Source organism: Callorhinchus milii, unplaced genomic scaffold (assembly GCF_018977255.1).
Source record: "Callorhinchus milii isolate IMCB2004 unplaced genomic scaffold, IMCB_Cmil_1.0 Scaffold3, whole genome shotgun sequence".
NCBI classification, from domain to species: domain Eukaryota; kingdom Metazoa; phylum Chordata; class Chondrichthyes; order Chimaeriformes; family Callorhinchidae; genus Callorhinchus; species Callorhinchus milii.
In genome coordinates this window covers 21,618,564-21,645,810 of record NW_024704744.1, presented here as the reverse complement: position 1 = coordinate 21,645,810, position 27,247 = coordinate 21,618,564, and the positions used below count along the sequence as shown (strand labels likewise).

The 27,247-nt window shown below is 39.0% G+C and overlaps 1 protein-coding gene across 1 annotated transcript in view; it reads left to right on the top strand.

Annotated features, from left to right (window-relative positions):
- LOC103183152 (cytosolic 5'-nucleotidase 1A-like) overlaps positions 1-26,093 on the top strand; it is a 28,685-nt gene extending 2,592 nt beyond the window's left edge. Inside the window, exons 5-6 of the mRNA XM_007900470.1 lie at positions 1,640-1,833; positions 25,791-26,093. Of these exons, the coding sequence (XP_007898661.1) occupies positions 1,640-1,833; positions 25,791-26,093 (497 nt within the window). The remainder of the gene's footprint in view (positions 1-1,639; positions 1,834-25,790) is intronic.
- Positions 26,094-27,247: the final 1,154 nt, after the last annotated feature.

Below are 27,247 nucleotides of genomic sequence, written 5' to 3'. Positions count from 1 at the left end.
CACTATAAGCATTTAAAACTTTCCCTTTTGGCGCATAGATAGCTTCTTGTCTATAATCTTGCTGCCCACTATTATTAATGTTTTACCTTGGTGTTGTTCTTCGAATAATAGTTTATTGTGAAACCTCCTCTACATTGTTGAGTCGATGGTCATCCGTAAGTACAGTTGAATGGGAAGGTTTTCAGGTGGGATTTAAAAAACGAGAGCGGGGGGGCAAGGCATAGGGATTGAGGGAGAGTGTTCCAGAGTTTTGGGCGTACTGGCTGAAAGTGCGACCTCCGATGGTGGGGCAGTGGGTGCGAGGAATGAGCTGGAGGCTGGTGCCAGTAGAGCGGATATATCATATGTATATGTGTAAAATAAATGTATATATACATAGTATATCATGTGAAGTGCTTTCAGAGATCTTCCCAATCTGAAAGACACTACACAAAAGCCTAGGGTTATTATCGATATTGTTGTATGTCGCACACAAAGTACAATGCCTCTCTTTGAGTGATAATAATAATAATAATAATAATAATAATAATAATAATAATAATAATAATAATAATAATAATAATCCTTGCATTTGATATAGCGCTTTTCACGTCGGGAAATTTAAATTTAAATTGTAAATTTAATACAAATTTAATGAAAATTTTGAGCACGTCTGTGCTGCGCCCATCCCTATTATCCCTATTGTGAATTGTTTGCGAACCCTTAAACTTATCCACATAAAATACTGCTAATAAGCAGCAGTGAATGGAGATTTGCTTCCTTATATGTTGACTGGATTTGTAACTTGCAAAGTGAAATCTGTGATTTTTCAAGATATTGGTGTAATTTTATGATATGAGATAAGACTAGATGGAAGTTCAGTCCTCTGATTCTTGAATCTGTGATGCTGTCAATAACGACAACCTACATAGGCACAGTCGAAGAGGAAGGTTTTCAGGTGTGATCTGAAGATAGGCAAGGAGGAGGCAAGGTGGAGGGATTGAGGTAGAGTTCCATAGTTTGGGGTAGTAGAAGCTGAAATATGTCGGAGTTTTGAATGAATTGGATTTTATGAATGGTGGATCTGGGGAGAGTGTTGAGGAGGGTATTGTAATAATCAAAGAGGGAGGCAACAAAGCATGAATAAGGATTTTGGGTGCATTGGGGGTGAGGTAAAGTTAGAGGTGAGCAATGTGGCAGAGATAGAGGAATGCGGCGCTCATTAGGGACTGGAAGTGGGGTAGGAAGAACAGCTGTGAATCGAATCTGATGCCAAGGTTATGCACAGGTTCAGTAAGGGTGGTGGTGGGGGCGGGGGGTAGGTCAGGGAGGTTAAAGAGATTAGAACTACAGGTGAGAAGTCGTTGATGGGAGCCAAAGGATATGGCTTCTGTCTTGTCAACATTCAGCTGCAGAAAGCTAGTGCTCATCCAGACACTGATGTCTGACCCTTTAACAATTGAGTCAGATTATCCGGAAGTGCGGTTGAGCTGGATTTATTTGAAAATCAACTTGATATTGCAATGGGAATATGGTAGGGTGGGTATTCTGAAATGATAAGTTCAAAGTGTCTTCTTCACCCAAACCGATTGTGTGATAACTGATGTGCAGGAAGGGCAACTAATTTATTTAAACCTACAACTTGTTTCTGCGGTTTCAGGAGTTGCAGCAGCTTGTACGAATCACCTAGACAAAGATTCCAATCTTTCAGAGCAACAACTCAGGGTGGCATTTGATGGAGATTCTTTTGTGCACCATGAAGACAATGTTGAGAAATATGGGAGGAGTCATGGATTAGACATGTCCTTTGAGTTAGACAAATGTGAATCAAAGCAGGAATCTAAGCCATCACAGGTATGCTTCATTCTTCATTAGAGTTTTCTTTTGCAATATTCGGCTATTTTACGTAAGTAGCAATACTGGACTTCTGAATGAATCCTGTGGTTTATAATGTGTAATAAGTTCAAAACATATGTGATCCCATATTTGTTGTATCGGCTTGATGATTATCGGATCGTGATTTTCAACTTCAACAGTTTTAGTATTAACAATCTATCAAAATGTTCTGTATTTGGAGAGTAAGAAATACGATCAGCATTACATATTGGGATTGTGGCATGATTCACTAATCTTTATTGAGGGAAAGCAAACGATCTCCCAGCTTCTCAATACAAGAACATAGTTATGCAAGAACAGTCTTTATTCTGTAGTTCTTGTTGGTATTTTCTCAGTCCTCAACAATTTATATTTGACTCAGTTTCAATGTATGTGTGATTCGTTAGTGCATTCATAACTGTTCTTAATGGGTGGACTGAATGCATGATTTGTTTGTAGTGAGCGCAGCAAACATTGAGTCTATTTAAGATTTTTTCCAGGTTGAATTATATGGAGAACGTCAATGACATATTTCCTATATTTCTAGGAAGCTGTCCAACTTTAAGAGTTTATTTCAAAAACTAAACTTCATTTGTCCAACTCAATGGGGTCACTCTCTTAAGCAAAATCAGGCATCTGGTATAAACTTTTCTTTCTCAGATTTCCTTTCTTTTCTCCCTTTGTTTTTTTCCATTCTATGCTCTGCTTAATGTTCATTTCTGTTACCTTTTCAATATTCTTCATTTCTAAGCCTTACTTGCCTCAACAACAATGTTGTCTTTTCTTAGGGTTACAGGACAACCTTTGCTCTTCACACTTTGCAAACTCATAATCACAAAACCCAATATGTTCCATAAAATAATTAAGGCCCATTCTTGCTCAGTTCTACACGTGTCTCTTGGTATGATGCATGTACATGTGTGTCTCTTGTCTCTTTTTCGTATGTGTTTATTTGAAACACCCCTTAGTTTTATTGCTCTGTCTCTCACTCACACATACACTTGTCAGCAATAGCCCAATGAGGTGACAGTGTTTTAAAGGCAGTGTCTGCAATTCCTAAATGTGATCTGAAGTGGGAGCACAGGAGTTCTCAAAGAGCACGAGGTCTGAAATTTGTCATGGTCTTAGCCTTAAGACCGTTGTCTCAAAATTTCACGTTATGGAGAATTATGAAAAAGACCATGACCAAATTCAGGCCTCTGGATCTGATTACATTTTTCAAAGCCATTTGAACCAAAATAAAGCAGCTATTATTTTTCAATGGTTACTTGTGTATTGAATACATTCTTGCACCAGGGTAAGTTGATTGTTTTTGAGGCAAGGACTGGACACAGGAACGTTCCATCATTGAAAACACAAAACATCTCTCCTGTCTGGCCTCATCTTCCATGGACTGTGATGGGAACCAATGAAGAGACTGTCTCAGTGATTTCTGGGGACAATTTATTTATGTCTCTCTTCGACTGAATACACCCAAGAATCACCAAAGAAATGGAAAGAAACTCGGTAAGGATCCGGTTTATATTTTTTTGGAATAGGACATAAGCCTGAAAATTGTAGCACAATTAGTTTAATGTCTCATCTTTTAAAAACCTTCTAGAGATCTATCTTTACAACTATGTCTTTGGTCACTTTGAAGCCCCCCTACATATTGGTATCCAATGCTCCTATTGCTAAATCTGTTAGTACTTTTGTGTAAATGCTGCTATATAAGTCCAACTTGTTAATAATAAATGTACAACGAGCATTACAGGCTACTCTGAGTAGTCAACATGGATTTTTGGATTAAGTGCAAATGATTGACCTGAATTGAAGTGATGAGAAGAAAACAGCCCTGCTGAGGGGATGACTGGTAGCATTACCTGGAGGACTTCACTGGGCCCTCTATTGTTCACAACTAACTTCATAAGTATCTTGGAGAAGCCAGCTGCTACTAATTTGACAACATTTGTGATGATGCCATGCTACATAGACATTTGATATATATTGTGGGGATGAACAACATTTAACAGATCTGGAATTATTCACCACATGGGCTCAAGGCAAATTAATTTTAATGTACCATTTTATAAAGTGGATACATGAATGGGAAACATGATCAAGGAAGAGATGAAGAAGGAAATATGCAATCAACATGATGCAGTCTTGTGCTGAAGAGAAGGATTGCTGGACTTCTGAATGAATTTGGACATTTGACTAAATGAATTTGAATGTTTATTCCTTTCCCGAAATTTTCCAAAGGAGTAGTGCTTACCTGAGACCTTCAGTTGCTTTCAATCCCATTCTTCTTTTGTAATCTGTGTAACAAGGACATATTCTAGAATTCATGCAGTGAAATATAGGGCATGCTGAATCCATCCAAATAACTTGTGCAGTTATGTGCCTTATATAAACCACTGCAAACTATGGCACAACTAAGCTTTTATGTGTAACGTAAAAGTGTCTGCAAAATCATTGAGCTACAAAGTCACATATTATCTGCTCTGTGGTATACATGTTTTATAGCATAGCTACAGAAGCGAGAAATATAATATAAGTAGTCTAAAAGAGGTTATTTTCCACTTTTTGACAAATATATTGACCACAGAGGTGTGTGTAGTAAGGAAAATTGCCCAACGTTTCGCCCTGCCCAGAAATCAAACCCATGTCCTCTCGCTTGCGAGATTAGTGCTCTAACCACTAAGCTACAGGACTCCACAGTTTCCTAGCAAAAAACACTTAGATTTCTTTGCATTAGTTGTATTCTATAAATCGGATAAATGGCTAAATCGCAACCGTTTCTTGGTCCCAAATGATCCTCAATCCTATGTAAATTATCTTTTACCTTGTAAGACCACTACGGCACTTAATGGCTGCCACTTCCTACGCTTGTTTCAAACATTGCATGGAAATGCAGTCTTAGCCCATCACCTTTCTGGCTGCATTGAAAAACGCATGTGCAATATTTTGATCCATCACTGCATGCACACTTAACATCTTCAGTGAATTGCGGGAAATTAACTCTTGATCCGTTCCCCTAAGCACATATACCGGCAGCATTGAAGTATGCATGCATTCCATTTGAAACAAACGCGGGAAAGGAAGTCTTGACCAGTCACTACATGTGAAAGTACTAGCTACAGTGCTGAAATACCGCATGTGCAGTACAATGCATTGTGATCCGTTGAAACATCCACAAAAAACAAGATACTTATTTACTGTTATGTGATTGTCGTAAAAAATCAGATTTATAGAAGTCTGCCTGCATTTCATACTTTGTGTAAATCATATTAAATGTTATGCTTCTGACTGATTGAACTAGTGCAAATTTTTACTGTATTTATAATACACAATGCATGATATGTCTTACTAACTGTGTTATATTGACTGATGTATTGTTTATCTGTTGCTGTCTAATCTGAAGGGAAGCTAAAGAGAAAATTACCCTTGTGTTTATTCACACAGACCCAAAACCATAAACCAGGGAGCAATGTGAAGACTATGAATGGTTACAAAATACTTAAATAATGTTAAGGCTGAGTAATTACATGCAAGTAAACCTTAAGTTTGCAAATGCCAAAAACTTTCAGTATTACTGAAAGGTGTGTTAAATATAATCTGTTTAAATACTTAACCCCATCATCCTATGGAAGGAGGCATGCACAGTTCACATGAAACTGTTACACAGACCAAAGCAAGATGAGGCAGTTTCAGTTCTTATTGGTATCAGATTTAGAGCCAGCTACCCTAGAGAAAGAGCTGTCCAACAGATTTTGATTGACAGGTCTTACCACAGCCTAAGGTGTAACTGGCAGATGCAACCAGGCTGTTCATGGTCTTTGGTTTCCTCTCCCCTTTTTGCGGAACTCAATCTCAGTGCCTTTACCTCTTTCCCTTTTTAATTTACCTTCCCAGGGGTATGGATATAAGGGAATGCTTAACCATTGGCATATGATGGTAGAATATTGTAATATAGCAAAGAAGTACAAAACTAATTTAATTATGTTTGTGGAGATGGTGCAACATGTGAAACTTTGTATTTATCTAACGTCATTCTGTTTGATGAAGCCTTATTGATGAAAACTCTCACTAGTGATAATTACAACCTGGTTGATAAATACAATTGAAAGAGTTGATAACTAAAGCCCGCTTCAAATGTACTACATTTGGTACAACGATTTTGGCCCATGAAATATGACAATTGTCATGCTGGTTCATGGGATTCCAGCTTACCTNAAAAAAATTCTTTGCTTTTTTTCTACTTTGGTACAGAAGATCTCCATGATATTACATTTCAAGGCAATGATCTTAAGGCTAGGAGTATGTTCAGGCCTTAGATGGTAACATGTTTAAGTCCGTGACGGTGCCAATGTTTTGAGGTTTTCAGTAATGAATGAGTTTGAGTGCGAGATTGTGTGATGAGTTTTCATTATAATGCAATGAGCCTGTTCAGGGCAGGACATGTGCAGAGGCCATTCAGCCCATCAAGCCTAGCCTATTCTAACAGTTGATTGGATTACATCAGATATAATCAGATTTATATTTTTCCCATTTCCCAGCCTTTTCCCATGCCTCTTCCTTCCTAAATGTCTATTTCCCTTTCAAATGTCCCAATGGATTCTGACTTCACGGCCTTCTGGGGTGGTTCATTCATACTCTTAAATGCTCTGTGTGAAGAATTATTTTCTGATCTAATTTCTAACCATACCAGCTCTAATTATGTCCCCATTATTTTCGATCCCTTCATCGGAAGGGTCACTAACTAATTTAGCTTGTAATTTTCTTTCATTATTGCAAATTCCACAGTCAAATTACCCTTTAACTATTTTATTGTCATCAAAGATGCTAGAGGACTGGAAGATTGCAAATGTTACTCCCCTGTCAAAAAGGGGCAGAAGGATAAACCTGAGAACTACAGGCAAATCAGCCTACCATCAGTAGCAGGGAAAGTGCTGGAGACTATAATCCGGGACAATATAAATTCTCACTTAGAAAAATATGGTTTAATAAAGGACAGTCAACACGGATTTGTTAAAGGCAGATCGTGTCTGGCAAACCTAATAGAATTTTTTGATGAAGTGACTGAGAGAGTGGATGAAGGTAGTGCAGTAGATGTAGTTTATCTAGATTTTCAAAAGGCATTTGACAAAGTGCCACATAAGAGACATATCAACAAAATAGAAGCCCACGGTGTTAAAGGGACTGTGGCGACATGGATTCAGAACTGACCAGGAGACAGAGCGTAGAGAGTGGTAGTAAACGGTTGCTTTTCTGACTGGAGGGAGGTGTGTAGGAATGTCCCTCAGGGATTGGTATTGGGACCACTGCTCTTTCTGATCTATATTAATGATCTGGACCTGGATATAGGGAGCAAAATTTCCAAATTTGCAGACGATACTAAACGAGGAACAGTAGTTAATGGTGAGGAGGATAGCACCAGACTCCAAGAGGACTTAGTCAGATTGGTAAAATGGGCAGAAACGTGGCAGATGAGACTTAATGTGGAGAAATGCAAAGTGTTGCATGTTGTTAGGAAGAATGAGGAGAGGCCGTATAAGCTAGATGGTGTAATCTTAAAGGAGACAAATGAATAGAGAGACCTGGGGGTCCACATAAGCAAATCTCTGAAGATGGCAGGACAGGTAGAAAAAACTGTTAAAAATGTATACAGGATACTAGGTTTTATAAATAGGGGCATAGAATTCAAAAGTCAGGAGGTTATGTTGAATATTTATAAAATACTGGTTAGGCCTCAGTTGGAGTACTGCATTCAGTTCTGGGCACTGCACTTTAGGAAAGATGTTAGGGCACTGGAGAAGGTGCAAAGGAGGTTTACCAGGATGGTACCAGGAATGAAGGACCTTAGTTATGAGGAGAGGTTAGCACACTAGGATTATTCTCCCTAGAGCAGAGAAGATTAAGAGGGGATTTAATAGAGGTTTTCAAGATCATGAGGGGATTTGATAGGTTGAACCGGGAAAAACTGTTTCCACTGGCATGTGAGGCAGTAATCCGAGGACACCAATTTATGTTAGTTGTTAAAAGGAACAGAGTAAAGGTTAAGAAAAAAAATTTCACCCAGCGAGTTGTTCGGGTCTAGAATGCATTACCTGAAAGGGTAGTGGAAGCCAATTCAATAACAACTTTTAAGAGAGAAGTAGATGGGTATTTGAGGAGTACAAGATTGCAGGGCAATGGAGAGAAAGCGGGCCAGTGGGATTGAGTTGGATTGCTCTTTTCAGAGCCGGTGCAGACATAATGGGCCGAATGGGACAATTTGCTTAGTATTCAACCATGATTCATTCAAAAGCTTCAGAGTGACACCCCAAAGGTTTGTAACTCTCTCCCTCAATCCCTCCATTTTACCCCCTCCTTCCCCTCTTTTAGATCACAGCTGAAAAGCTTCCTCTTCAACCGTGCTTACGTTCACTTCCTCCTTCCCCCTGGCTAGGCATTGGGCTCCGCCACTGTTGAGCACTCCGAGATTCTGCCCTACATTAAGGTTACTGTACAAAAGCAAAGTTGTTGTTCTTATTGGTGGTAGCATTCTTGCCTTTTGGAACAGGTTATCAAGAAGGGTGGTTGATGCCACGACACTGGACTTATTTAAAACAACAACTCAATGCTGTCAAGGGAAGACAGTAATTTGGGTGTTCTGGAAGGATGAGATTATATGGGCTGAAGGGCTTACTGTGTCATCCAAAAGATAGCACTCTGGCAATACACCACTTCCAGTACTGGACTTGAGTATCAGCCTTAATTCTGAGTTCAAATCCAAAACAGATTAATATTGAAGGCACACACATAAATTTGTAGGGTCTCTAATCTAATATTTCCCCCACAATGTATTTTGACATGTAACCACATCAGGATACCATCCATATAGGTGGAGTCCTGTAACTCAGTGGTTAGAGCACTCGCTTTGCAAGTGAGAGACCTGGGTTCGATTCCTGGCAAGATGACACCTTGGGCAAGTTTCCTTAATCCACACGCCTGATAATAATCCCTCAAAAAAAAACAATAATAAATTGGTCATTTCAATCCACGACTGTTTATGGAACACTGCTGTGCGCATTTGGCTGCCGCATTTTGCCCACAAATATACAGTCATTTCATTTTACAATCTATTCTGTGAAGCGCTTTGAGATGTCTAGAAGACACGAAAAGCACTGTATCAAATGCAAGGATTATTTAGGATTACATATAACATCTCAAACGCATCATTATCATTGCTTTTCAGCTTCCCACCGTTATTTAAATAGCTTCAGATTTGACCTGTAGTATGCTTTAGCCAGATATTATATCTGCCTTTCTCAAAGTGCTTTACTGTTTACTTGGCTGTAGGGACTCTTCCCATCAACTCATTTTAACCCTGGAAGCCAAAGCCCTAACTTGTAGGATACTCCTAGCTGGTCAAGCAGCAGGAAGCTTCCCAGGTAATGATTGTAATGGCAGGTTGCGTGGTAAAGCTAGTTAACCTGCAACAGTACTTTGATTCTTGCCAATCTCTGCCTAGGTCATTAGGTGAGCAAGGTGCTTTCCTGAAGGTGGGAAGAATGCATTCCATTTTAGACAAATGGAAATGTCATGCATATGTGGAATGCTCAGCAGATATCTAAAAAGCAATAATTTGTAGAGTTATGGCAAATATCCTCAACCTTCTGAGTTAGAAAGTTCAAACCCGACATGGGCCTTTGAGCTGCCATCCCAATGCCGTGCTGAGGTACCATCCTTGGGATGGGGTATTGAACTAAGGTTCTCTCTGCATCTTAAGGTAGACTTTAAAGATCCCACAGTACTATTTTAAAAGAGAAGGGAATTTCACCTGTTGTCCTGGCCAACAATCCTCCAGATAAAATTGATTATTTATTTCATGGTTGTTTGTGGGACATTGCTGTGCACAAATTGATTGCTGCTTTCACCCAAATACACACAGTCACTACGCTTTACAATATAAGTGTTTTACAGTGTGAAGTGCTTTGAGATGTCCTCCCGATGTAAAGGTACAATACCAAATGTAAGGAGTATTATTATTAACCTTCTTCTCTGCTGTACTTTTCTATGTTTCTAGTTTGGTTTGTGTTTGGTTAAGTACAGTTATACATTTGTACATATTTCACACAACTGAACCAACTGAAAAATGTCAATTTACTGGGGGTCTTATTTCTGACCTAATGCTTATCCTCACTCCATGCTGTGTTAACTGCATAGGTTGACTATGTGTTTGATTTTAGATTTATGCTGGATTTAAACGACCAGATTCCCCCAATTTAAGAATTATTCTTTAAGCTGTATCTGTTAGCCTTTGCTCACCCACCAAGGTAATCAATTTATCACTGTTATCCTGGTATTTTGAACATTTTTTGCAGCAAAGATATGTTTGTCATTACCAGCTCACCCCATAGATGGACAGTCTAGCCTTTCCACATTGTTGGAGCTGCAGACAAAAATGCCACCTGGGCATACCACCAAGAGTGCAAAATTCCAACAATTTAGAAAGAGATTCACTGCCAGTGTTAACTAGATACTGCCTCCATTGAGCAACATCAACTTGGTGTTCTTTTATTACGTCAGNAAAAAAAAGTTACATACATTAGTGGTGAGTCACTTTGCAGTAGCTTCAGTTTCTGCCCTTTAGGTGGATTTTACCTAACACTTTCTAGTTTGGAACTGTGCAGCACTCAGAGACACTGTCCTGCGTAATAGGGCGCTATATAAAATGCAAGTTGTTGTTGAATACTGGACGCATTAAATGGCCCTTGTGATACTTAAAAGTATTTTTCCTTTGACTGTTGATGGACATCAAGACTTAGAATCAGATATAAAAAGGCACATTTCTTGGCATTTGGTTATTTTCCATGTGAGTGTGGTCCAGACTTCTGTACTTTGCTTTTGTTGCCAAGGTTGAACAAACAGCCATTTATGTCAGGAATATATTTCCAAACCATCTCATGACTTTAATAAAGATTTATATTCTCAAATATGCCACATTCTACAGTATTTAGTACTTTTAGTACATGGGTGGTCTGGAGTGTTTGCTGTTTTCATGTCCAAAAGGAAGCGAACAGATTTTGCATGTTAAAACATCCCTTCAAGATCCAATGTGGTTTCATTCTGAATTATAGTGGTCTCTACAATGGTTGCATAGTTCTTTATTGGAGTATGTTCCTCAATGAGTAATGGATTGGTGTCTGAAAATGTATATAGTGCTTTTTGTTTGAAGAAAATTTATTGAATGATTTTGTTAGGAAGCTATAAATGAATAATCCGCCAATAGTGTTTTTTTCAAACCTTTATTTTTTCGAAACTTGATACAGTAAAAGTTAGATAACATTTGCACACATTTGCTTACATGATCTTAAATTATTCTTGCACACATCATATATATGTCTGTACGATTTTACCTTTGTATCCATGAGTGAGTAGGGAATATAGGGTTTTGGAGAGGGGATTAGAAGGGTTGGAGGCTTATGTGGAGTGTAAACACTAGTATGTTCCAGTTGGGCTGAAGATCTATGTAATTCTATGAGGTTGGTAGGGCTACGTTTCCTTGTCAGGGAGATGGAGGTACAGGAAGGAAGGAAGGAAGGAAGGAAGGAAGGACAAATTTAGTTGCTAGTCCCAATTTAGTATTCTGTAGGCCATTGTGATCTAGTGCATTTACTGCTGTTTTACATCCAAGATTAAAAAATTGTTTGGAAAGTTTGGGCTCTCTGAGGTCTTTGCAGGAGAACTATAATATTATATGACTTTGTTATTTTAACTTTATTTGTGATCTCTCTAATTTTTTTGTCTCTTACTGTAGCTCAGTGGTTAGAGCACTCGCTTTGCAAGTGAGAGACCTGAGTTCAATTCCAGGCAGGGCGAAACCTTGGGCAAGTTTCCTTACTCCACACGCCTAATAATAATCCCTCCAAAAAAACAAAACAATAATAAATTGGTCATTTTTCAATCCATGACTGTTTGTGAGACATTGCTGTGCGCAATTGGCTGCCACGTTCGCCCACAAATATACAGTCAATTCACTTCACAGTATATTCTGTGAAGCGCTTTGGGACGTCTAGAAAATGTGAAAAGCTCTATATCAAATGCAAGGATTATTATTATTATTATAAAACCATTTCCACTTTCACACACTACATAATTACAGGATACCAGGCTTTATAAATAGGGGCATAGAATACAAAAGTCAGGAAGTTATGATGAACCTTTATAAAACACTGGTTAAGTACTCAGCTAGAGTACAGTGTTCAGTTCTCGGCACCAAACTTTAGGAAACATGTCAAGGCACTGGAGAGGGTGCAAAGGAGATTTACCAGGATAGTACCAGGAATGAGGGACTTCAGTTATCAGGAATGGCTAGAGAAGCTAGGATTATCCTCCTGGAGCAGAGAAGGTTAAGAGGAGACTTAATAGAAATTTTCAGAATGATGAAGGGATTTGATAGGGTGAACAAGGAGAAATTATTTCCACTGGCGGGTGGGTCTGTAACCTGAGGACACTGATTTAAAATAGTTGTTAAAAGAAACAGAGGGGAGGTGAAGAGAAATTTTTTCACACAGCGAGTTGTTCGGATCTGGAATGTATTGCCTGAAAGGATGGTGAAAGCTGATTCAATAACAACTTTTATGAGAGAAGTAGATAATTATTTGAGAAGGACAAGTTTGCAGGGCTATAGAGAGAAAGCGGGGAAATGGGAGTGAATTAGATGGCTCTTTTCAAAGAGCCGGGACAGACACAATGGGCCAAATGGCCTCCTTCTGTGCTGTATAATTCTATGATTCTATGAATTCTTTAATGCAGCACATCAGTGGCTTATTGTCTTTCAAGTAATAAATGCACTTAGAGTTCCATGCACATCAATATCTACTGGAGACATTTGAATACTCAGCAAAGAAACATGCTTCACAAGCACAAAATAAATGACACTGGAGCAGAGTTACATCCTGGCATGTAGTGTGATTCCATATTCACTGAGGCAAGAGCTGACTTCTTGATGGATTAGGTTCTATATGATATTGTGAATTGTTTTTTAAGACCTGCGAGTTCCATCCTCGCTTCCAGTAGTGAGGAAGAGGATATGGGAGGTGATGGACTCTAAATTAATGTCACTTTACAGGTCATGAAGCCAATGATAAACTGGCATGAACGCAAAGTCTATGCCTCTAGGCAGAGGCACAAGTGAAATGGGGTTCTAGCTATTCCTGAACAGCCCAAGTCTCACCAAGTACTGGACGATTTCCATCTCTGTAGCTTGTGGTGGAGCAGGATGTAACCGTGACCTGCAATAAAGAGATCAACCAACAGGTCAGTTATTACTAAAGCATCTTAACTCTGCATAGCAAAATTAAAGCAATCTGCAAACTCACTATTGGATGCAAAAATCTATTCCGTACAAATGCACTGAAGAACTCCATTTAGCCCATTGTGTCTGTGCCTGGTTCTTTAAAAGTAATCCTCTTAGAACCATTTTACTGCCCTATCCCCTTATTCTTGTAGCTGACTCCTTTTAAGGTACTTATCTTTACACTTTTGAAAGCCAATATGGATTCTGCCTCACCTAGCAGAATATCCTAATTACTTTGTGTGTGAAAAAAAATTCTTCTAACCTCCCCATGTGCTAGTTTACAAACAATCTTAAATTGATGCCTTCTAATCACTGACTACCCAACCAGTGGAAATAATTTCTCAGGACATATGTTAAGAACATCGATGTTTCCGAAAACTGCAGAATGTTGCAAACTGATTTTCCCTTTAATGGTAAACTGTGATTACCTTAAGTTCAAGTATCATTCAATGAGAAAGTGTATGTTCACATCATAAAATCAATAAATTAATCTGTCTTGTATATCTATCAACAGATGGAGGACAATCAGAATCTTTGCCAACTTCATTTTCTGTACAAACCCTGCTGGGATATTTGTGTTAGAATCTCCCCTGCCAGCAACAACAACAAATAATTACATTTATAAAGTGCCTTTCACATCGGAAGGATGTGCCAAGGCACTGGCAACTAGCAGCTGGCAGCTCGTAGCAGCTGGTAGCTCGAGCCAGCTAGGAAATGGGCAAATTTGACAGGACTGGCCTACCTTTTACCAAGAAAGAATTTTGCCTGTAAATACACACCATGCAGAAAACTGTGAAACACTTGAGATGTCTTAGCAAGATAACAAATGCAAGGATTAATAAGACAATCTTGATGAGGATGAGAGAGATGGTGATGCTGGAAGAGGAGAAAAATGAAACTGTCAAAATAGAGTGAATTTGTCGTTTAAATACCAACAACAACTACAACTTGCATTTATATAGTGTCCTCCACGCCGGACGAGATCTCGGAGTACATAAATATATAAAGAGCCTCAGGAGCAAACCAAAGAGAATCTCATCTCTGCCTCCCCAAAATGAGCCTACAGACCTATTTAGTGCTCATACCCAAACTATAAATAAATATATCAGTGTCAAAGCAATGATAAATACAATAACAACAAAATTATATTTTTATAGCGCCTTTCACATTGGAAGGATATCCCAGGGTGCTAAACAATCAGTGTTTCAGACCCAAGCTGGAGGTTTGGGATCAGGGAGGGTGGAGGTCATGGGGGGGGAAGGAGGGTGACCGAAGGCTCGGTCGAAGAGGATTTTGATATGGGTCTTGAAGGAGGCAAGGAAGGGGGCGATGCGGAGAGACAGCAGGATGGAGTTCCAGAGGGTGGGGGCAGAGTGGCAGAAGGCCTGTCTGCCAATGGATGTGAAGCAGGCCGGGGCCCGCTGAGCGTAGTGAGCGGGCAGGTTGGTAGGGGTTAGGAGGTCACAGATAGGGAGGAGCAAGAGAGAGGAGGGCTTTGAAGGTGAGGACCAGGATCTTGAACTGTATCCTCTGCGTGATGGGAAGCCAGTGGAGTCGGGTGAACATGGGGGCGATAGGGTCGTGGAGCCGAGAAGCGGAGAGTTTGCATAGTTGAGCCTGGATATTATGACTGTGTGTCTGAGGGTCTTGGCGGCCTGCAGTGTGAGACAATGGTGGAGCCGGGTGATGTTGCAGAGGTGGGGGAAGGCAGAGCGGGTCACAGATGTAGGGGAGAAAGGATAGTTGAGAATCAAACAAGATGCCAAGGTTCCAGACAGGCTTACGTAAAGTGGAGTGTGCATCCTTGGATGGTGATACTTTCAGTGCCTGGGGTGTGGAAGTGCTAAAGGGAACCAATCAGGAGGGCCTCGGTCTTGTTGACATTCAGCTGTAGAAAGTTAGCTCTCATCCAGGATTTGATGTTTAACAGACATTTTGTCAGGACAGCAGTGGTCCTGGAGTCGAGAGTGGAGACAGAGAGATAGAGTTGGGTGCCATCTGCATACATGCGGATAATGTCATATAGATATTGCAAAGGAGGGGACCAAGGAAATACCAGGTCTTCTAACCAACAAGCTGCATTTTCCGACCATAGGCACCCATAATAATAATAATCTTTGCATTTATAGTGCCTTATCACATCATTGAGATTATTTCTATTCTATTATATTATGTTCTTATTATCTAACCTAGAAAACTAACCAAACAACTAAAATATACACACGTAATCTGGAACCTGTCCTTGTGTTTGTCAACTTAATGTGATACTTTCAAGAATCAAAGAATTGTTTTGTACTACAGTACAACTCCAAATCTCCTTCATGTAAAGGAGAAAATTTCATTTTTAATAGGATTTGGAATAAAAACATTAATTTTGACAAATCATAAAACTGTGTTAAGGTGAATATTGCCTTTGCTGCTTCAACTGATAAAATCAGTAAGGAATTTGATGAATGGTTTTCCAGGTTCTTGTAACTTTATATACATTCACAGAGATACATATTCTTCACTAATCAAAAATTTAGTAATCTCAATGTATGACCTTATAATGGGAATTTCTATCATAAATTACCATCACCAAGACCTAGAAATAGACGAATGATCACATTCTAAATACGATATGGTTAGAAACCAAGTCTGGTTATTCAAATCTACCTATCTTTTTTTCTGCATGAATATGTTTTAAAATTACTCCTAGCAATAAATGTAGTCAGTAAAATGTGCTTACCATTTGACCCACAGTATAACCATATTTAAATAATGACAGATAAAGGTAGTTGCTGGGAATTTTGTACTCAAGTAAGAGAGTTTAGTCCTGGTGAATGCTAAGGCTTTGCCACCCCATGTTAAACATAAACTGTTCTTTGGTCATGTTTACCACCAGCTAGTAAAGCTGACAAACTCCTTTATATTGGCTCAATAAAACATGTCCAAGCTCCAATTCCAGCACACTTCTTTTCTGCACTAGTGTGATAATATTAATAATGCTTGCATTTGATATAGCGCCTTATCACATCTATGAGACATCTCAAAGCGCTTCACAGAATATGCTGTAAAGTGAATTGACTATATTTTATGGGTGAAACCCGGCAGCCAATTGCGTAGAGCAGTGTCCCACAAACAGTCGTGGATTGAGTGAAAAAAAATTTTTTTTTTTTTAAGGAATTATTACCCCAAGAAAAGCGATCTGGCAATCGACTAACAACTGTGTTCCTACTTATTGCTAGGTAAGCAGAGGCGTGTGGAGTAAGGAAACTTGCCCAACATTTCGCCCTGCCGGGAATCGAATCCAGGCCTCCCGCTTGCAAGACGAGTGCTCTAACCACTGAGCTACAGCTACCACAATGTTTCAATCTTCCATACCATCCTTTTCCATTGGCTCCTTAGGTGGGAATACAACCTGATATGTTGAGGTTAATACTGTACATCTGCATACACTTGGAATTGTCCCAGTTCACTTAAATCCAACCTATCAAGGCAAATTGTCATCACATCAGCTTGGGATGTAGTCAAACTCAATATTGACACAATTGTATATCATGATCAAGTGTATGGAGAAATAGTTTCCTATGAGCATTTGGAATGAAGAAAACTTGGTTTAAAAATTCACTCCTTCCAACAATAATAACAAGTCTAATGGAATATAATAATAATTCTTGCATTTGATGTGGCAACCTTAATGCCAAAATGTCACAAAGCACTTCACAGGCAACTGTATGCAAATGCAGCAACTATTTTGCACACAGCAAGATTCCACGAACAGCCATGAAGTGAATGGTCAGTTTGACTGGTGGTTTGCCTCACAGAATATCAAGAGAAACTTCTCTTTTCAAATAATATTATGGGGCCTTTAACATCTACGTTAGCACAGAAACAAAGAACTTTCAAGAATCCCTCAGTGTGTAGTGGCGAGGCCTGGACTGTAAAGTTTCCACATGGAGCTTGAACTCATAGTTTCAGACCAAGAAGAAGGGAGCTACCAACTGAGCCAAGATGGCAGCTGATAATCACCAAAGGTTTCACACTGTCAATATTTACTTTTGAAAAATTATTAAAAAGATGTGAAATTACTGAATAAGACACATCATGTTTGTTTTACTCTGCCAAAGTTATTCTACTAATTTCAATAGTAATTCATACAGTGTGTGTTGTAGTAGAAACCAATTATTTGTTGGATTTTGGTGGCTTTCATAAGAGCTTTTAACTTTGTAATTCACTTGAGCAAAGTAAGATGTAAGAGCCAAGTGAGATGTTGGTGGGGTTTTTTTGCTTTAAAACTGACTTCATGGAGAAAAAATCAGCAAAGACAAACTGAGAGTGCCAGGTATCTAACATTGAATCATAAAGACTGGAAATAGATAACAAATCATTTACTATCTGAAAGAGAACAATAGGTTAATGTTTTTGTTATGACTCTTTCAGAGTTCTCAATTACCAGAAAGATGAACTTTTTTTTTTCTTTTTCAGCTGTTCATTCTTCCTGCTGTGAATTTCCAGCTTTTTGTTTTTATTTTAGATATTGATTATCTGCAATTGTCTACGTGAAATGGTCAGAAGCAGTTTGAGCCTCTGACTACCCTGTAGATATTAACTCAATGTCACACATACAATAAAGCAGTAATATGAGTAGTATGAACTGCTAGGTAATAAAGATAGAATTCTGAACCAAAAATAGAAAGTAGCCAAAGATATTAGGCTATTAAGTTAGGACAAATGCAAACTTTCCCTTAAAAATCCCTCAATATAGGAATTGCAAATAGGCAAATTAACTCTGTATATTCATATTACATTGAGAATTGGGCTCAAAAGAGCATAAGAACAATCCTCCTAAGAGATGTGTGTACAAATTTGTCTTGTGTTAACCCCATATCCTCCAACACATACACCATCCCAAACCCATTTCATTTTGAATAAATGGGTATTACTTAGCTAGATTATTTTTTGTCTCATTAATGTATATAATATATAAAATAATTATTGCATTTGATAGAGTGCCTTATCTCATTGTTGAGACATCTCAAAGACAATGAATAGTTTGTAAAATGCATTTGACTATAAACAGCTACTGTGCCTTAAAAATGAAAAAATATGTTTTTGGTGGCCATGAAATTCAGTGATATAGATCATTACAGATTATACAGCTTTTAACTAAGAAATATTCTGTTCATATTTAGAAATTGGATCTGGCTTGGAATATAACCGTATGAAATATGACTGTGTGTTCATAATTCTTTTATCAAGCTATTTGGTCTTGTCACATCATATCTTTTATGTTTTCTGAGAAGTAATTTCTAATGGTATTATACTTTTTTCCTGGCCTTCAGGCAAAAATATCATTTTATTTGCAAAGTTGATCAAATTTCTTATAACAAGAGTGTTTTACAGAATGTTTCAGCTTTGTATTGACTGCAGAGGGTCCTTCCCATTCGTGCCCACTAGGAAGGAAAATGTGATATTCACAAACCAGAAATTCCTGCATTACTTGAGACTTCTGACAGTTTGTGAATATCGTGATTCAATCCTTTATCTCCAGTACCTTCTCTTGATGCGGACCTCAGCCTATATGGGCTTCTGGTTGTGCAAGAGGCTCCAGTTACCATCCGCAGTAGTCCCAGACAGAAATGAATCACCCCAGGACTAAAATTATCACATTTGGATCAGAAATTAGACTGAACCACTTATTGATTGAAAATCTTGACCATTTGGCAATATTAATCAGTCAAGTGCTTTGAGGTGACTCAACAACGTGATAAGGCACTATATCAAATGCAATAACTATTTTTTGATTATTATATACATTAATTAGACAAAAAATGATCCAGCTGAGTAATACCCATTAGGGATGTTAATTTGAAGCTGTCTTTTCTTTACCTGAGGTAGGTGTTCCATCCCAACAACCCAATCCCTTTTGAACAAATGGGTATTACTTAGCTGGATCATTTTTTGTCGAATTAATATATATATAATCAAAAAATAGTTATTGCATTTGATATAGTGCCTTATCACATTGTTGAGACATCTCAAAGCACTGAATATATTGTAAAGTGAATTGACTATATATTTCATGGGCAAAGGGCAGCAGCCAATTGTGCACAGCAGTGTCCCATAAAGAGTTGTGAGTTGTGAGTGATTGAGTGACCAAATTATTATTTATTTTTTAAAAGAATTATTACCCCTGGCAAAGCAATCTGCCAATCGATTGGGTTCCTACTTACTGCCAGGCAAACAGAAACATGTGGTGTAAGAAATCTTGCCTAAGGTTTTGCCCCGGCCGAGAATTAAATTGTGAGGTGATTGTTCTAACCAATACACTACTGGACTCCACTGATCTGATTTCTTGATCAGATTTTTACTCAGTTTTTCTTGTCACCAATTTCTGATATTTGACTGACATCTTGGCAGTCACCTTAAATATTAACATTAATGGAGCTGAGGATTTTAGGAATCAGCTAGTTTAAACTCAATATATAAGGTTTTGATTCACTTTCCAAGACCACATATAACGTGTCAAAGTTTGCTCAGTTGGCACCAATTTGATGGTGGGTTCAATTCCCACGATGAAATAACTCTAGGCTGATGCAATGTTTGACTCTGGGTCAACACTTATTGTCAGACGTGCTATAATTCAGATCAGATGTTTAAACTGAAATATGGTCTACCTGTTCATGTGGCTATTAAGAAAGAGAATTTCTGTTTATTCACCTTAAGGCTTTTTATGGGACCATGTTGCCAAAATGCTTGTCAAAATTGTGGTGCCATAGAATTGTATCATGGAGGAAATGTAATGTACAAAAATGAAATGCTCAACAACAGCAGCAAACATTGGAGAAACTCAAATTTACACCACAAGATTGGTTCAGATGAAGAATATCCTTCAATTTGTTTTTTTAATGAATCCAGTGTCCTGGTCTCATCCAACGGGCAAATTCTGGACAGATACCCAGAAGTAAAGAAATACTTCCTGACATAGTTCCTGAACTTCCCCTCTGCAACTCTAAACCTCTCATTCTATGATGCATAAAATGTATTGTTCTGGGTTTACATTTTCAATTTAAAATCTTGTATACCTCTACATGATCCCTCCTGAAGCAACTTTCAAGTCCGAAGAGCCCTGAATGTTGCTCATAGTTCATTCCTCCACCAGTGGAGATCATTCTCCAAAACTGAGGAACAGCTTCTTGTTGACAGACAATAAACCCTGGTTGCAGACAGACAAATGTAATTGGTAACTTTGATCAGTGGTGTGCCAGGGTCTTGATCAAGGAATGATGATAGAGGTGAAAGCTTAGTCAAGTGTCAACATGTGCTACCAAGTTGGCAAGAAAGAGCAAGTTGAGAAGGTCGAGGGATCATGGAAGAGCTTTTTAATAAGGCAAACGATGATAAGAATTTCAAAATCTGTTTATTTGTTGAAAATAAGGGAAGTTGACATTTTTGTCTAGAATTAAGTCTAGAACCATTGTTATGTAATTAGTGGCTAAGTTGCTGAACGGTAAAATGAACAGACTTCATACAAGTTTGATGAGAGCTGTGTAAGAGATTGAAAGATAGAGATAAACCGCAGAGGGTAGAGTCATGGCTGTGAGGGAGAAAAGGTTGGAAGAAATAAGGGATGGGAAGATTAAGGGAGTGGGATAGCATGAAGCTATCTCAGGATATCAAAAAGTTATGGCTGTTTACATTTTGAATTGTAGACCATTTGAATTAATGCTAGTACTGGGGACATTTGGGCAAGTCCTTCAGAACATTTGACAACGTACTATTATGTTCATTAAAGGAGCCCATAGATCTTCATATATAATTGCAATGGATTTATAAGTAATAATGTGCTTTAAATCCACTGAAAGTCTTTCAGGATACTAGTGAGTGAGTTCACAAGGACAATTCACTGGCAATAATCTACTTAAATGTTCGAACATGAGGCTTACAGAAAAGATTAATGTATAGTTTATACAATGCTTTTTGTGCTGATTCACCATGAAATTCATGCCAAATTGGCACAAAAAACTTGCCAAATTGCCATGAAAATCCTAGTGTAAATCATGTGTGAGGCATTGAAGCATGAAGGAATTCGCTCTGGAACTCAGCTGCTGAGATCGCCTTGAGGAAATAGCTTAACCAGAATATTGAATATATACTGTTAGAGTATAAATGCATGCGGTGCAAATCAATTTGGCTCTTTTGAGAGACTCATGGAACTCAACATGTTTTCATTAGAAAAGAGATTGTATGCTACAATATATGGATTGCATTACATGGATACAATTGCAAAAGTTACGTGGAAGACAATAATTAATTTGTTGCACCTGGCGGTGGAGAGACTTCCTCTGGCCCATTTGGAAAGTCCAGGATCAAGCAGTAAGGTGGAATTTGTGGCAAACACGGGAAGCGGCTGCAAGGATGGAGGCCTCCAGCCTACACTGATCTGTCACTGAACACCCTGGAGATGGAATTGGCTTCACAATGGGCATATTTATTTGCCAAGGCTCCTCACATGAGGACCTGGAGCAGCTGGTACTGAGTAAACCTGGTACACGATAATAGACTTGGACTTCAAGAACATCAAGGTGGCTAGCACGTCACAAGCTGTCATGTAAAGATCCACCCACCACGCTGAAGGCAGATTCCCACAGATAGCTGATGAGGAGACTCTGAGGCTTGGGGTGACAGCTGCTGGAAGGCTCTACCTGGAGTCCGAGCTGTGGCCAGGAAGACGGTGTCGATGCTATCACCCATTTCATGCTGAGATGCGTTACCCACCGGGAAAACTCACAGGGAGTTCCTCGTACCTACCATCCACATAGTGAGGGCTCAAACCCAAGCTTGCTGGGTGTCGAATGACCAATTAGTGACTATGCTCCTGGGTGGGAAGAGGGAGATAAGTGGGGGCTGAACTGGCTCCAAGGTGACTTGCTTGAATGGTATGTGGTGGTCTCGGTAGTCCGGTTCCTGAGCCAGGTGGGTCTGCAGTATTCCAGGGCACTGCTGATGACAGCACAGCCAGCCTGGCTCATTGGCAGGATTTGGAAGGGCAGACCAGTCATTGGGGACAGGGTTTTAGCTGGTCAGACTCCAGCAGTACCCCTATGCACAATCATGGGTCCCCAAGCCTTCGCTCTTGCCAAACTGCACCTAATACCTTCCAGAATTAGGTAAGACGGATGTGTTCCTCCAGGGAGAGAGTGCACATTCCATTCCAACAATCTATCTCTGGAATTTCCATGTGTAGGTGGGATGCATGGAAATCTCAGCTTGGTTTGGATACTCTTAAGCATTTCATGCTGAGATGTGTTGCCCACCAGGAAGCTCGCAGGAGTTCCTGTTACCTCCCATTCACCTAGTGAGGACTTAAACCCGCACTTGTTGGATATCAAATTACCAACTGGTGACTATTCTCCTTGGGGGGAGGGGGTGGGGTAAGTGGGGGCATTATCAGAGATATGATTTCAGATGAGATATTAATAGTATAATAAATTGGCTATGCACCTCAGGACTTTTTATGCAACTTTGCTATGTAAAAGACTATTGTGTTGGCCTACTGATTATTTACTGGATTTTATGTTAATTATCGGTGAAGTACTTTTAGATTTAGTTAACTGAAACTAGATTAGTCTTGTTTGTCAAGGTGCCATAAAAATGCAAGTTAGTTCTTACTAATGGTTTACTATTTGTTTATCATTTCCTTTTCTAAAAAGCATTTACATATATTTATCCGTTCCCTTAAACATTTTCTAAAAATCCATTTGGCTCGCTCCTTCCTGCCTTTAAAATCCTCTTAAAACCTCGCTCTTTGACCATGCCTTTGATCAACAACCTTAAATTCCATCGTCTCTGCTCTCTGCTCAATGCTTCCTAGTGTTTCTGTGAAATGCTTCATTCAACATTACAAATGTAAGTTGTTACTGTTGTGCAATCATTTGCATTGAAATCTGTCTTCCATGGTTCAGACAACTATAAATATTATCGCTCTCTTTGCTATTCTTCCCCTGGACACATAGCATTGGGATCCTGTTCAATGATCTGCTCCTACAACACCCAATGATTTGGGTGAGAGCTGATCTTTGCACATCCACAACAACAACAACAACTTGCATTTATATAGCGCCCTTCATACGGGGTAGCGTCCCAGAGTGCTTGACAGTGGAAGAGTCTAATCCCTAGCCAGGGGGAGAGGCAGGAGGGAGGTGACAATAAGCACAATTAAAAGGAAGGTCTTTAGGCGGGGTTTGAAAGTGGAGAGGGAGGGGGAAAGGCGGAGGGATTGAGGGAGAGAGTTCCAGAGTTTCGGGGTGTACTGGCTGAAGGCACGGCCGCCGATGGTGGAGCAGAGTGGACAAGAGACAAACAGGAGGCCGGAGCCAGCCGAGCGGAGTCAGCGAATGGGGGAGTGGGGTGTAAGCACATCGGATAGGTAAGAAGGTGCGAAGATATGAAGGGATTTGAAAATGAGTGAGAGGATCTTGAAATCAATCCATTCAGTAATTGGGAGCCAGTGAGCCTGGCAAGGACTGGTGTGATGGGTACGCAGTTTTGTGCGGGTGAGAATCCTGACGGCGGAGATCTAAATAAGTTGTATTTTGTGTATTGTGGAGTTGGGGAGATCAGCGAGGAAGGCACTTTTAGAATAATGAACTCTATGGACATGGCTGTCTGCAATGGTGACAGGTTGCAGTACAACACTCTTTATGATACCCTTTATAACGACATTTAAAAAAATATTCTTCATAACTGGCATCTGGTAAGATAGTAAACTCTGCCTCCAGAACACTCTGTCAATAGTGTCAATCTGGCAATTAGAACAATGTCTAATCAGAGTACCAATGCTTCAACCATTGCCTGACACACCACCTCGGAAGTTTATTTTTGCCCAAGTTATACTGTAGGGGCCAGAGAGAATGCAGGGTCAGATTATTTTTTTCTGCAGCAAAATAATTTTTCCACTTACACTCTCTATCTTACAACCACATGAACAACCAAAGCCGTTAAAAGTGAGTAACCTAATTTTATAATTATGTTTCTTATTGTCTCTGTTTCTTTTCCTGTTCATGGTATTAGGAATTTGTCTCTGTTTCAGAGCTGCTGACTCTGATCTGTCAATATCTGTCAACATAATGTTCTGTTCACTGAAATGTTCTGTGATTTTTTCTTTTAAGTTTATTCTTCAATTTCTATTATGTTACATTGTCTGTAGTCATAGCAGCATTTAGAATTGTTATGAATATGAATTTTCACCATTTATCAGTTTCACTTTCCGAAGCTGCATTTTCCCACATTGGTTTCTCTGTCACTGAATGAAAGGAATACTGTTGGCACTCGTTAGCAGAGTTTCTTCCATACCATCAGAGAAACCCTATGTTCAGATTAAAATAAAAGTAGCTGTTGAAATGCAACGATTTACCACAGTGAGCACTTTTAAGAGTGAGTAAAGATAAAAACAGATTTGGGTTCTTTAATTGGTTCAGTTAAGATTTGGTTCAGTTTAACGATTTTTTTGAAAAAGGTTTTCAGGCCACATTTTGGATCTTAGTTGCTCCGAAAGTGGAAGATTTGTGCTTGAAATACATTTTCAAACATTGAGTGGGGGGAATGCGTTTCCAAGAATCCTTTTTATTCTTAAGTATGTAGGGCATTGATCAGTATACTATGCAATAATAAATGCTTCTGTTTGCAGTAAATGTCACCTCTTTATATTATTTTTTAAATTTTTATATTAAAAAATCCCTCCAACCCCAACTGTCCCGGTTACCTAGGGAATTGTTTGGGGTTCCAAGCTTCCAAACATACAATTTAACAACCTGTGATCAACTTGTCAACCATTTTCTATCACATGTTGGCGTTCGAGTGGTGGGAATGTTGAATGCTTGCGGTTTTCGTATCATTCTGCATTCTGCATATTTCTGCAGGGAGGTGGGTGCCCAGGAGCAATGTAAGTGTATGTTCTGCAATGGGTGACTTGCAAACACATTGTGAAGGAAAGAAGCCTTTCTACACCGTTAATTTGCTAATCCCTCCAAGGCCATGCCCAGTTGTCCAGATCAGTCAGGAGAGATGCTGAGTGGAGCTGAGATGCATAAGGATAGAGGAAATATTGCAAGATGTGACAACCTGGCTGTATTGTACAAATACTAAGCACTGGTTGTAGATTAGCATTCAGGACACGACAAAGCTGGGGAATTCTGTCTGTGAAAATATTTTGGGAATGGGTCCAGGGTTATTAATTCCTTTAAAAAAAAATGTGGTTACTCAATCCACGACTGTTTGTGGACACTGCTGTGCGCAATTGGCTGCCGCGTTTCATCCACAAAATATGCAGTCAATTCACTTTACAGTATATTCTGTGAAGCACTTTGAAAAGTCTAGAAGACATGATAAGGCACTATATCAAATGCAAGGATTATTAGTATGGGTCACCTAAAAGGAGACAAGCACAATGCACAAAAAATGAAGGGGAAATGAGACTTATGTCCCTTTAAACTAACTATTGTGCTGGTTATCTAAAGTGACAAGAGTGTGAAATTAGCAGAGATTAACTTAAGTCTATGATGAGGTTTTAGGAAGTATTGAACGCCAGTTGTTTCTGAAGTTGTAATTCATCCTGTTTCACAAACAGGCCCCCCTCGTAGGATTTTTGGAAGCTCTCGGCAAACTCCAGAAAAAGTTCTTTGCCAAAAATGAACGTATGGATTGCCCAATCCGAATATACTTGATCATGGCAAAATGCGGTGCGACTAATGGAGCAAAAGCTTTGAAGATAATTCGCGGCTGGGGCCTTGAGGTGGATGAAGCCTTTGTTCTTTACGGTACACCAAAATTACTGATCATAGATAAAATTCGCCCTCATATTTTCTTTGATGACCAAGCACTTCATTCAACAGTTCAGTCGGGACCCATTACAACATACAAGAAGCATTAAGATCCTTTTGAAAGTGATTACGGATGCTTGTTGTATACATCAAGGAGAATTAAAGGGATTTAACTGAACGATTTCATAGCTTTGTGTTTTATTATGAATAATTTCTGTTTGCCTGTAATCTTTAATGGAAAAAGCAAGCAAGCATTATCTGTTTAAGAACTTCTAATCGGCATTAGATTTCACATCATTGTTCTTACATTAAGAACGTGCTTGAAGCCTAAAGTTGATCTAAAGTGTGTTAAAATAATTTTATTTGCACTATTGGTAATAATAATAATCCTTGCACTTTGTATAGCGCCTTTGTTTTTATAAAGGTTTGATTTTTGTACATCTGATAATTCTGAAATATTGAATACTACATATATGTATAATCTGTAGATAAAACATTAAGTTAATGCAAGTGCTTGTTTAAAAAAAATATTGCTTTTTGCGCAATTTTACAACAATTACCTTTTTCAAGTATTGATTTTGCTAGTATTTTGTTCTCAACAACAACCTGCTCTTCATGCAGAATAGTGTCACACTATACTGTGACTGGGTTGGACTCTAAGCAAATAATTTTACAAATTATTTCCGCCTCCAATAAACGCATATTTTTAGATGCATTACATGTCTCTAAAATACCATGTGATTTTCACCCAACTGATAATGTTACATTCTCCAACAGATAATGCATTGCTTTCTCTCTTCAGATTCTGAGTTCCTTTCAACAACTGGAGGTAGCTCATGTAAAATCACAAATAATAATAACAACAATAATCCTTGCATTTGATATAGCATCGTTCATGCCGTCGAGAAGTCTCAAAGCACTTACTGTAAAGTGGATTGACTGTGTATTTTGTGAGCAAAATGCGGCAGCCAGTTGTGCACAGCAGTGTCCCACAAAAGCCATGGAGTGAGTGATCAATTTAATTTGGGGGATTGTTGACCAAGACACTTGGAAGAAACTCCCTTCTATTTTCAAATGGTGCCATGGGATCTTAAACATCCACCTGAACAGGCGGACTGGACCTCAGTTTAACAACTTATCTGAAGGAAAACACCTCCAACAATGCAACACAGTCCCCGCACTGCTTTGGAGTGTCATCTTAGGCTATGCGATTCCAAGTCCCAACTTGGGGCTTGAACCCACAACCTTCTGACCCAGACGCAAG